Here is a 12,797-nt window from a genome sequence, read left to right as displayed (position 1 = left end):
AACTCTGTTTTCATTCCTTTGACTAAAGAATTGTTGCAGTCCTTAGTTGGAGTATTAAATGCAATAAATAAATGAGTTCATGATATATATATATATATATATATATATTGTATGAATGAACGTTTATTACCAGAACATATGTAGAGGCTGAAATTTGCCTGGATATCACTGTGACGTAACAAATTTCAAGGTATTTTGTCCTAATTTGGCCGTTTTAAGGCAGAAAATTTTCGACAAACTTTGTACGTTCAGTCTTTGGTTTATTTATAATGCAAGATACTCTGTTTCTGTCCATGGAACATTGACTAAAACGAAGGAAACACTGTCAGAATCGACGACGTCAGAATAATCTGCCGGAACTTCGAAGGGGCGTCGACCTCCACCTTTCACATTTATCGCGTTTTCTCCTGTACAAAAGCCCACTGCTCGCACTGGTGGTACATTCTACTGGTTGATTTGGAGGGCTCTATAGTGCTCTCGTGAGGTGTGGTTTGCATTCGGCTGGTCGAAATCCGGCGCTCAAAACGCATTCACCGGGTACATTCAAAGCGCCGCGCTGGGAACACCTCGCACGTTCGGCTGGGAGGCAGCCTGTCTGCGGGGCCAGTCTCGAAAAGCGGCCTCCGCATCCCTGCAAATACAAGTTGGAGCACCGTAAAGAAGCGGTCGGACATCCCATAGGAGTCAGGCTTTCCATAATTCCGAAAGCGTAACTTACTAATGCCAGCTTAACTCCCAATTCCTCGTTAGGTCACTTCGATGTAGCAATAAGGTACAAAGAAAGCACATACGGTTTCCTCTGAAGGGCCCGTAAAGGTTTATTTCGTAACTTTGTTGTCTCTTTCACTAAACTTTGTCCCCCTTGCAGTTTTCCGGAGAGATTATTTAAGGCACCACATTTACACCGCACTGAGCGACTGCGCTAAAAAGCTGAGCCCAACTGTGATGCGCGGATTGCGTGTGAGCTTCGGCGAATGCTTACTGGCGGTATAAAAAGCGTTCTTCTGAAGCACTAGGTCATCCTCATTCTCCCTTTCCAAGAAAAAAAAAGGTGTATATATTTTTAGTTTCACTTTCTTCTTTGTTGTTCTTTCTTTTCAAGTACAAGGAGACGCTGATGCGGGGACGGGTGCTCTTATTGCAAATTTCTACGTAAGAGCACTTCAATAAAAAAAAACGTTCAACTACCTTACACCATCACGCTTCAAGCGGTCTTTAGAGATTGCCGCCCTTTAAACGATTTATCTCAGCAGCAGCGCGAAATATTGGATAACTTGCTAGCCTTATTAGAGCGAAGCTGTTTACGCGAACCCTGTGCCATCGATTTCGGAGTTCGCTATAACTATCATCATTAGCAGTAGCTCGAGCGTCATTGTCGTCTTCCACAGCGCTACCACGCGAACGCGCTCGTGGCGCAGCTACCGCGTTCGTCGTCGTCGTCGTCGTCGTCTTCTTCTTTCACAGCTGGCTCCTTTGCCGCTCGTCATTCCAGCGTAGAATTTCACTTCTGTCGTCGTCGTGGGCAGGCCGCGTTTACGGGGGTACGAGCCACTGCTTAAAGGGGTGCGAGCCATTCATTGTCTCGCGTGACGGACAGATTTAATCTAGAAACACTTTAAGTTTGAAGAATCGCAAGCGGCAATGCCGGGCGGATGCCGCTAGCCACGCCACCGAGCAAACTCGAGCCATCGAACGCAAGCGACAACGGCGGACTGCGGGCATGCCGTCACCGACGTCGTTCTCTCCGTCGGAGCCGAACGTGTGTGGAACCTCACTGAGAAACACAAAGGCGTCAATCGTCAAACCAATCCGACCAATCGTCAAAACGATTGCAGCGCCCGCATCTCCACTAGTGGGCCTTGCGCCCAATATACGGAGCTTTGCATTAGTGGTTCCGCACATTCCATCCCAGCTACAACTATGGGAAGACCACAAGTACTGCGTACTCCTGAGAAAGAAGCTGCCTACCGCGAGCGTCAGCGAGAGTTGGCGCGTGAACGGGTTCGCCGTTGTAGGCTTGATTCCGAGCTGCGCGCCACAGAAACCTCACGCAAAAAAAAAAAAAGCACCGGGAGAACCGCAAAGAAAAAGCACGCCTAAAGCACGCTCACCACGCAAAGCACACAAACACGGAAATGAGGTGAAAGAATGGGGAAACAGAAGATTTACAATATAGACTGCTCACGAAGTTTGACTTGCATGTTGTAGCACTCGGTGTAACTAAAACAGCTTCGCTGTTCGACCACCTTCACAGACTGGAAGGGGCGGCGATTTATTTCTCCAAGTTTCCGTGGCATTGTCTTTGTTGAGTGGCATCTAGTACATACGTTGCACAATGCCGCTATGGGCGCTTGCTATATTTTGTATTACAGCCTAAAGATAAAAAAAAACAGAAACCTTGCACAATTATGGCAGGTAGGTATGCTAATATTGTTGCTATGACATGCTTCGTAGGGATGGAATGCCAAACATTTTTTCCGCAACGGCGGTATCCTGATAAATAAGTTTGGGGCAATAACATGTTTCCCGCGGAATCAAAAAAATGTTTTGCTTTTACTCGGACCCAATACAGACTAAAAGCACTTAATTTTGGTTGACAGGTTCGGCAAGCCACTTATCCATTTTCTTCACGAAGAACGACTGCCTGCATTTATTTAACGATAGCATGTCATGTGGCAAACCGCGCGATAAATAAATTGTGTAAACCGATGAAGCAAAGGACTAATGGTCTCCAGTGTCTTCATACCCACTAAGCACGATAACAGTTTTATTTTAGAAAGAATGTTGCAGAAATTACGCAAACACAAACTATGTGTACTAATTAATCCGGCATGCGACCCTGGCGTTACTTCTCGCAAGGGCCGACGCGTAGCAACTTCACCGCCTTAATTACGAAACTTTCATGATTCTGTTCGCGAGCCCTGTCCTTACAGAATGTTTTATGACGCTCTAAAGTATTCCTGCTGAGATTCTGCAGACCTCGATATACTTGATGGAAAAGCCAACAGTCAAAATCTTGACGGCGTGCGGTCCGTCAATAAACTTCAACTGGGGCTGGTTGGTGCATAAATATGTTATACTGCGCTGGTATTTTGCCCAAAAGACATCGAATAGGGCAGCCACGGAACAAGCGCGAAAACTACCCAATGGTTATTGTTCTCATACTCACTGCAAGCCTCTCAGACGAGAAAGGGTCCCTAAAAGGAAAAATAGAAAACAAGTGATGGAAAAGAGAGACGAAACTCGTATGAGCGCTTCTGCTTTCTCAGTGACAAAACATGGCTTTTGTAAATTACTTTAAAGGCTAGCTTTCCCAGCGTCATTCAAAGTGTGAGAAGGAGACCAATAACCATGTGATGACATAACTTCCTCGACAATTCATCATATTATTCCTGTCGCCACATGACTGTGCTCTCAACAATAATAATAATAATAATAATAATAATAATAATAGTAGTAGTAGTAGTAGTAGTAGTAGCAAACAGTTGTGTGTTTGCCCATTTGTTCGTCCTTTGCATTCTGTTTTGTGCGAAATAGCAGCGTAGTAAACGGAATGGTTTTCCATTCATTGGAGGCGACTCCGGTGAAAACCACCGTTAGGAGTTTCCCACCGAATCTGTAACTGTAAGCCCTAATCTGTAAGCCCTAACTAAGAAAGTCTCAACTACTACGAAACGAGTAATTTAATTAAAAGGCCAAGTTAATCGGCGTTCGAGTAAATGGCACAAGTTCGCGTTTTTCTCTACGAGACTGCTTTCCATCCAACGTGTACCTTCCAGAACTGAAGTTTCGTTCTACCTTAGATGAGAATGTTCTGCGTCATTTTTTCTTGTCCGTTGATAGAGCGTAGCGACCATTCACGAAACAAACACATCTTAATTCCTGCGGCACATTTGCCGTTATTCAACGTGCATAGCGAACTAGTTCTGTTCGGCTCCTTTTTGTACCCTATTCGCGCAGTGTACATTTCTCCATTGCCGAATAAAAACGCGGTGGATGTCGTACACTAACTGAACGGCATATATTGTGTTCTGTTTTTCCGGCGTAAATTCGTGGAATATTGTAATATCATTCGAGTTATTGTATCGAGAAGCTCTACGAAGTCTTCCTAACAGTGTTCGTCATTCCTCGTTTAATAGTAAAAAAAATAACTTCCGTCACATCCTAGAAAAAAACTGATGCTGAGTTTGCACAGACTTCAGGAAACTTCCTATGTAAAAGCTTTTTCTTTTCTTTTTCTGTCATGACAGCTCTGCAACGACCTGTCATAATTCCGCGGTGAACGCTGTTCTGAGTGCGCGCGCGCGTCACACTTCTTCCTATCCTTCTCCCTTCATTTTTTTTTTCTGCCCGCTTCCCCATCACACCCCAGTGTAGGGCAGCAAACCAGATGCGAACTGGTTACTCTCTCTCTCTCTCTCTCTCTCTCTCTCTCTCTCTCTCTCTCTCTCTCTCTCTCTCTCTCTCTCTCTCTCTCTCTCTCTCTCTCTCTCTCTCTCTCTCTCTCTCTCTCTCTCTCTCTCTCTCTCTCTCTCTCCCTCCCTCCTCTCTCTACCTTCTCTCTCTCTCTCTCTCTATGGAAAGCCTGTTACAGTTCAGTCGAGAAATTCGTCTAACGTGCTCCGTTCGCACTCTGCGCAGCCCGTGTTGTGCAAGTGCGTGCTGTCGCTGAAGATGTACGCGGCCACAGCCTCCATCAACTGGATGTTCGTCGAGGGACTGCTCCTGCATTCGCGCGTCGCAGTCTCCGTGTTCCGGCAGGACGCGCCCTTCCGGCTCTACTACGCGCTCGGCTGGGGTGAGCACCACCGGTGGCTGTCATCTGTCGTCATTTCTGATCACACGTCGCGCGCGGCGCTTGATATCCGAACTAAATGGGCTCGGATTGCGCGGCAGTATAAACGGCGTACTGCTTATGGCAAGAAGAGGAGGAAGAAGGGGGAGGGGGGGGCGATTCTCTGAGGACGCCTTCGAGGGAAATTGTGGCGGTCGCTTTAATGGATATCGATGACGATATACCGAAAAAGTTAGCTCGAAGCGGGGTGTCGGATGTGCGAGTAATTATGCTCCCCTGTCATACGTAGCAGGCAGTGCTACGAACCCTGGATAGACTTCTCGCGCTGCTTGCAGTCGTGACAAAAAAGAAAGCAAAAACAAAAAGGTAATGCATCACATAGGAAAGGAAGATATCGGTACGCATCATATAATTAAATCTAATATTACGTCGCATGTGTCGTTAAATATAAAGTATTTATTGCGTGGACGGCGTCACAGATCTGAATCTATTCACCACCGAAGCAGCAGAGTGACGCATTCCTACCACCATTCACCACAGCGCACCGCCCGCACTCGCGACCAAAGCACGTAGCACTCCCGATGCTTATAAAAGAACGGAGATGATACTTGACTTAACGTAGCATTTTGTAGTTCTAATATATGAAGCGTCAATTCCGTAGAAACCGCAGCACATCCAAAACAACTGCACTGCGAACCGCGTGGAGTGATACTTCTACGATCGAACTACTTGAGTAGCTTCCACCGCGTTGCCTGCTAAGTCTGAAGCGGAGTGTAGTAAGTGCAAACTATGTAGCACGAGTTCACGTGACAGCGTCTTTTAGACCCGGGTCTGCAGCATTGCTAACATTGCAATACGAACCTTGGTTATCCGTTTATTATTACGAATGCCTTTATTCTTAATAGATCAAACATGTTCAGAAGAAACAACTGCAGACTTGATATGTTTGTTTGCCTGTTGCGTGGGCTTTTCGGCACCTGCTCCAATTGTAATATTCAAGCCGAAGAGTAGCGAAATTGTGTCGGCTTAGCAGAATATTTAAAACTAGCACCACTTTCTAGATCTGCTACCCTAAAATGCGTTACGATATACATCGGCGTTCCAATTCCCAGTTTCCCAAATGAATGGCCTCTAACAGTGCGAGACGTTGTTAACTGGAACGCTGAAGCCTTTCTTTTTTTTCGCAGATTCATGACATCGTGCGTTAGCGGATCTAGAAAGCAGGAACTTCGCTCACCTTCCCTCCCCGATACATGCCGGAACTTATGCGCTCACATAGTATACCCTACAGTGCCTCCCACCCCCCGACCTCCCGTTGTGCCCCTGACATCGTGTTATTAATTCGAGAGTATTGTTTACTCAGTGTTCGGTGTTCTTCGTATCACGTAGAATCCGTTCCGTCTATGCGCGTATCACGTGCTAGCGCATCAATCGCGACCGCAGTGCTGATGGCTACATACGGAGTGACCGCAATGCAAATTACCGTTGAAACGTAGCGCTTTGGCATCCCTGCGGCGATTATAGCGGCGTTGCCGTGCGATGCCGCCCGTGACATTAGCTACCGCTTGTCATCTGAGGTGACAGCCTCGTGAAATCAATTCAACGCGACTGTACTGCTGAGAAAAATAAGCCTCGAAACATCTTAAGAATGAGCCTGCATTTGCACGCCGCGGACTCCAGGAGGTGAAAAGGGGGGGTCGCTCTTTCAACTGCTAGTGAAATTCCTACGGTCGCACGTGATCGAAAAAAAAAATGAAGAAACGCACGAAGAAAGTGACGAGAAGTCATGAGGTGCACGCAGCGATCGGCCTCTCTTCCGAACCAATAGAGCCAAGAAATGGCAAAGTGGTCGAGCTTACACGTCATTCCATCACACGACTAGCACCGTTCTTACTATTCCCTTCAATGGCACTTTAGGCACCGCCCATTCTTGCTCGTATTCTCTTTACGCGTTTGGCTGCCTTCTGGCCTCTTGAAATGAGCCGCTTTTTTCAAAGTCGCCCGCATCGAAATTCACTCCTTTGTTGCGTAGCACTTTCGCGCTTTCATTCTGAGAGAAAACTCCGCAGCTAGGTGCGCCGGGCGCGTCTTGCATGCACGACGCTTCCACGCTTGGCGACAAAGCATGGAAAGAATGTATTTTTTTTAGGGTCCCATTGTTGTTTTCGTTTCTCTCTTTGCCTCTCTCTCTCTCTTACTTGGCATACGACGCGCGTACACTGCCTGGAGTGCTAGATAACGGGACATTGTCATATTGTAGGCAGGCATAGCACCATTTTGTTTTGTTTGTGCCAGGCATAGCACCTTTTTTTTTGTGCCAGGCATAGCTTCATGTTGTTTTGTTTGTGCGTTTTCTTGTGTGCTTGCTTTGTTTGTTTGTTTGTTTGTTTGTTTATTTGTTTGTTTGTTTGTTTGTTTGTTTGTTTGTTTGTTTGTTTGTTTGTTTGTTTGTTTGTTTGTTTGTTTGTTTGTTTGTTTGTTTGTTTGTTTGTTTGTTTGTTTGTTTGTTTGTTTGTTTGTTTGTTTGTTTGTTTGTATTTCTAGCGAGGCCCATTCCGATTTTTCTACCTTTTCTTTCTTCTTCCAGAGAGAACAGTGCAGCTTTATAGCGAAGCTATGTTAATCGTTATGATCGTTAATCGTTTTGTCCATGATCCCATACGTTGAGATAAGTGCGCTTTGTTGCGAACTAGTTGGTTCATAATGAACGAATAGCGTACACTGCGGAAACTTCCGAGAAGGTCTGAAAGAAAGATCGGACAGAGCCCAGATTGAGAACCGGCTTCTTGGTTCGCATCGAGCTGCGCGCTCGCATCTCACGATAGCCCGTTGTAGATCCGGCTCCAGCTCACGCAGTCGCGCCAGATACGTGTGAGACATATAGTCCAGGGCGAGTGGCGGCCGGCTGAAAGCTGCACGTTAGGCCCTTCTCCGGGACGCGTTCAACTGCTGTGCGAAGCTTCACACCTCCGAATCACGTGACTGGCGACCAAATTCACGAAGTATTTCCTTCATGCGTTCGCTTTGCCGTTAGAAATCCGCGTCCGCTAACGGCATGTTCAGCGTCACGATTGGCTGGAATTTTTTTCTTAACATCAATTTTAGCGTAACAGTGTTTCTTGCGAGTACGGGCCCAGCTTGCTTTCTGAAGCGGCTCGGTGTCTCGGTGGGAAGGACGCCCTAATCTTTAGCTACAAAAACTCCGATAGGACAGGCCTGCATTCTTTTCTCTCTTTTCTTTCCACTCCTCTTGAATTTCATGCAGCACGTTGCTTTTCGTACTTTCGTTTCATGAACTCGTTCCTGCTTTTCGTTTCGTTGTATATTTTGTTTTGTTCTGACTTCTTGTTCGGCACCATTTCTCGACAAGTGAACCTAAGATTTTCATAGCTCGCACTTTGCACAGTATTGCGTTTTGATCTATTTTAAGGTCAGACAAATCACTGCATCGAATCATGTGGTCTAACGTAAAAAAAAGATACTTATATTCTACAAAAAGGTTAGACGGACGCAACCTAACAGGAATTTAGAGCTTTGTTTGCCATCTCCGAATCACCTTCTTGTTTACCATTTCCACAAACTGCATATAGTGCCACTAACGACATTACGTAACTGCAAAATTTTCTGTGGTTATAAACAATGTAATCAGAACTAAAAGTCACTGTACATTTAGTATGCCTTTCCTTCCCGCCTGCAACACAACATGTGCGACGAATGCAAATTTCAATCTTGTTTCCTCTTCTTGTAGCTATGAGGAACGGCTAATCGAACTTGCAGATGCCAGACTCTGGAACGACGTATCAACAGATGTTAAACTTGCCAGAAATTTTAATTTATCAACTCTGCAATCACAAAGTGATCTGAAGCATTTGAATCGTCTCAAACATATCGTTCCTTTATTCGTTCACTACGGTTGAAATAATACCACTGTGAAAATTTAATAACTGTTTTAGAGCCCAAAAATATTGAAGTGCTATGCAGCACTTCCACACTTTATGCGTGCTTTCTGCTCAGAAGTGCTGAAACGTTATTGAAGTAGCTTCGTGTGTTGAATGCAGCTTAATAACTGACTAGGACAGAAGTTTTTTCCGGTTGCTTCTGTTTACGAATGGCAAAGCTGCACGAAAGACATGGACGAAGTCAAAGGAAGTGTTGTACGTGTGTCTTACGTCTTCATTTCGTTTTTCCCTCTGCATTACCGTTCCTAATCGTTTTTAGGAGTACTGGATTATTAGCTCATCTCATGGCTACTGACTCAGACATGTTTCTTTTTAATCGATGAGATCAAAAGAATAAAGCTTTTTTCGTTAACAGAGACCCTTTGACTGCAGGATTGCCCCTGGCTTTCATCCTGGCTTGGGCGTACCTGACAGAGAAGGAGCTGCGCACGGCATGTTGGGAAGGCTATGGGTCCAGCTCCTACGTCTGGATACTCATAGCTCCGCGCCTTGTCGCTATACTGGTGCGTTGATCGCAGCGCGGGCTTGTTGAGTGTGTTTTGCGTGTTCTGTGCCTGGTGAACCTCACCTTTTCATGATGATCACCTGCGAGAACGACCACCGTATCTTACTGACAGGTGAACTCCGTGTTCCTGGTGAACATCGTAAGGATCCTCGTGACACGCATTAAGCCCAAGGCGTCAGCATTGGAGACAACACAGTTCAGGCAAGTATTCATTTTTAATCCCCTTTCGTGTCATATTGGGTGGGAGTTTCGTGATTACGATCTGCTTCGTGCGTCTTAAGCTAAGAGCAAACGGCCAAACAGCACATGCGATTCTACATCAGTTTAGTAAATGAATATGTGTTATCTCGTCGCCAGAGGAGATAAACGCAGTAAAATTGGCTGCCTTTACTGATTCAGTTAGGGAAATATGACTTGCACTTAATGAAATAGACGAATTAACGTTTATTTCAAATCAGCATTGTCTATTTTTTTGTAAGCGGGATTTGTGGCTGTTGAGGAGGAACGGGGAAGTGAAAAGCGTGCCAGGGCCACTGTAAAACTCTCTCGGCCACGCCAGAGTCAGCAGCAAGCTCTGACAGAATGTTTAGTTTCCCAGGAAAACGGAAGTAATCCTCAGTGATCGAACAAGTGGTGTCGAGTCAGCGATATTCCTTGTTAGACCATAGTTGATCACCCCTACAGGGGAAGTATAGAGCTTTTCCTGGGCACGTCTCAAATTATTTGCGCAGAGTGAACCATGGAACGATACCTTTGGCTCTGTACATTAGTTACATTCTCTCTTTGTTTATTTGGTTATCATTATGAAATTAAAGGAATGGTTGGTGCCTTTAATGGTGCCGGCTATTCCTCTTCGCAGGGCAAGCAAAATTAAAAGCGCAAAAAAAAGCACTGGATACAGTCAAATATCTTTAAACATTTGGGAGTTCAGCACACGAATGTAATGTAAGACACACAAGAGAGTAAAATGACACTGGGATAAACACACAGTTCCGTAAAGAAAACGAATGTGCTCAAAAGAGTCTGATGACCCTCGTTGAATCAGTATGTTGTGCCTCTGTCTGCAGAAAAGCCATCAAGGCCACGGCGCTGCTCTTTCCTCTGCTGGGCATCACGCACCTGCTGTTTTGCATCAACCCTCAGAACGAGACCATGGGACTCAAGGAAGCCTACATGATCATCAACGCCGTGCTCCAGTCGTCGCAGGTATGGCTGGTGCTTCGAAATTCTTCGAAGCTGTGTAGCTTGCAGTATGAGGTCATAAGCTGTATGGTGCTCACCATTAGAGAGCTTTAGTGTAGTGCAAGACGCTTGCGTTATCGCTGGCTCCTGACTCAACGCTAATGCCATATGGTATACGCCGCAAAGCATGGTGCTAGCTAGTCCTCTATAATAACGGAAGCGAGCGCTACGCCAACAAACGCAGACAGATACCGCCGCCCAGGCCTTGCAGTTGTGCGGTTAGGGCTTCTCTTGCCGAGTGTCGAGAGTGAACGCTGGGCACGTGAGCCAATATTCGCTGGTATAAAAAGTTCACTTTTGTCTTGTTTTTTTTTTTTTCTTGTTTTTTTCGTGTAGCGTGCCACAGCACCGACCACACTTTTGTCTTCCGTGAATATTAATGATGATCGTCATCATAAAGTACATGTAGCGCCATCTATACGCAGTACAAACTGCAAGCAAAGCTTCGTAGCGTATGACTTCTGAAAATGAGGGGCGGTCGTGTCTTACTGCACGCGCTGACAAACCTCGGAGGCCAAAACCGCGAAAAATACCGCGAGAACAGCGCTAAATTGTCGTCAATATTTTTCCGTTAAATCATCAATGCGGTGCATAAACACGCTTCTGAGTTTCTTAAGAAACGCCGGATTGTGCCGATAACTGAGTATGTGTACTGTGTAGGGTTTTATATCCGAGTGGGATATAATGACATTGTTTAAGGCTACGTGGTGACTTCTCAAACTGTGTGACAGCTCCTACACAGACACTGTCTTACGTTGTTCATCCTTCACCCCGTTCGCTTTTTTTATCTCTGCTTTCAATGTTTCATATACTCCTCGTCCCCTTTCGCAGTGCAGGGTAGCCCAGTCATTTGCTTTTATCTCTCTCTCATCTTGGCACAAGACTATAGAGCAAATACAAACGTCAGTGAACAACGAATACACCATTCAGGGCGACGACTTCTTAGATCTGAAGCGGTTGGCACCCCGCTTGTTTTGGAATCGGGAGCTGCACCGAAGGGCGACGAGAATACCGGGATTGCGGAAGAGCTGGTCAAAAAGTTCAAGCGTAGTGACCGGCTAGACATGCTACGGCACTGCCGCCATTTAGCCTGTTCGGCGCGGCAAAAGTGTAAAAACTAGTCAAACTACCACCTTCCCTTGTCCCGCGACGCGTTTGCCTGCACGCATGCCTTCCGTTTGGCCTGCTAGAAACAAAGGTGGGACACCGTGGTTAACCGAGCGCGCGCGCGGCGGGGCGGGGGGGTTATTCTGTAAGTGCCCACCTAGTGGCATGTTCATTACCTCTGATGCTGAAGTACTGATTGGCTGTTGGCGCCTGTCTCCCTCTTCAGGCGTACCCAAGCCCAGCCAATCAGAACTTCAGCGGCAGACGAAACGAACATGTCCACTTGGTGGACACTTACAGAACACTTTCCCAGAGCAGGTTGCGCGCATCAGCGGGGTTGAGTAGTGACAAAAGGGATCACCAAGGCAACACACCCGGTACGGTTGATTAAGAACGCTGTTCGCTGGATAAAATCGTAAAATAACGTCCGCAGCTTCTACGTACGCACACTATATGCCTCTTATGCAAATAGCGTTCGGTGCATGCGCTGTTCCGCGAGCACGCTAGTGTTTAGCATATGCTCCGCCGCAGCGTATGTTTGCGTTCGCGGTAATAAATATTCCTGTTCTTTCTGAATTTGGCCTGACTGTCCACAAAATTTACCCGCAACGGTAGAGGATGGGCCAATTTTGGTGGTTACGAGAAACGGACAAATGCGAGATGAATTAATGAATGTGAGGTTGCCGCATGTACATAAACAAAAATGTAGAGCGCCTTGAAATAGCAATATCATAAAGAAAGGAATAGAATAGCAAAAAATAAAGCGAGGTAATAGTTTGGGTTTCAGTAAGACTGGTTCGGATTGTGCAATGAACATTTATGTGGCTGAAACCGAAAAACGAGACCAGGAAGGACAGGAGAACAGGAGCAGATAAATCAACACCAAGACAGAGAATCGAAATCTGTAATACTCTTTTCTTTCAATCACAAAGATCAACAGCGCTTGTTGCAGTAGCTGTTATTTTTCCTGCTTGATTGATTACGTATTCGCAAGAGGCAGATTAAATTCAACATCGGGAACATGCGTATGGTGCTTTACCATATATTTTCCACTTCTCGCTGTCCAAAGCAGTGAATCATCTATATGCAGCTTCAGTATCGTCCCAAACATCGCAGATTTCATTCCTGTCGGATAACTCACGAATTACGTACTAATGCAACGTATTTTTTTTTCCTAAACTGCGAGCAA

At 45.8% G+C, this 12,797-nt stretch overlaps 1 protein-coding gene across 2 annotated transcripts in view; it reads left to right on the top strand.

The window, feature by feature from the left end:
- LOC126528573 (corticotropin-releasing factor receptor 1-like) overlaps positions 1-12,797 on the top strand; it is a 274,062-nt gene that overhangs the window by 240,509 nt on the left and 20,756 nt on the right. For both annotated transcript variants that reach the window (XM_055069140.2, XM_055069141.2), the window contains exons 6-9: positions 4,642-4,798; positions 9,127-9,257; positions 9,372-9,460; positions 10,327-10,465. In XM_055069140.2, the coding sequence (XP_054925115.1) occupies positions 4,642-4,798; positions 9,127-9,257; positions 9,372-9,460; positions 10,327-10,465 (516 nt within the window). The remainder of the gene's footprint in view (positions 1-4,641; positions 4,799-9,126; positions 9,258-9,371; positions 9,461-10,326; positions 10,466-12,797) is intronic.

The sequence above is a fragment of the Dermacentor andersoni genome, chromosome 9 (genome assembly GCF_023375885.2).
Source record: "Dermacentor andersoni chromosome 9, qqDerAnde1_hic_scaffold, whole genome shotgun sequence".
Taxonomy (NCBI): domain Eukaryota; kingdom Metazoa; phylum Arthropoda; class Arachnida; order Ixodida; family Ixodidae; genus Dermacentor; species Dermacentor andersoni.
The sequence above is the reverse complement of the archived record's forward strand: the minus strand, read 5'-3'. Positions and strand labels throughout refer to the sequence as shown.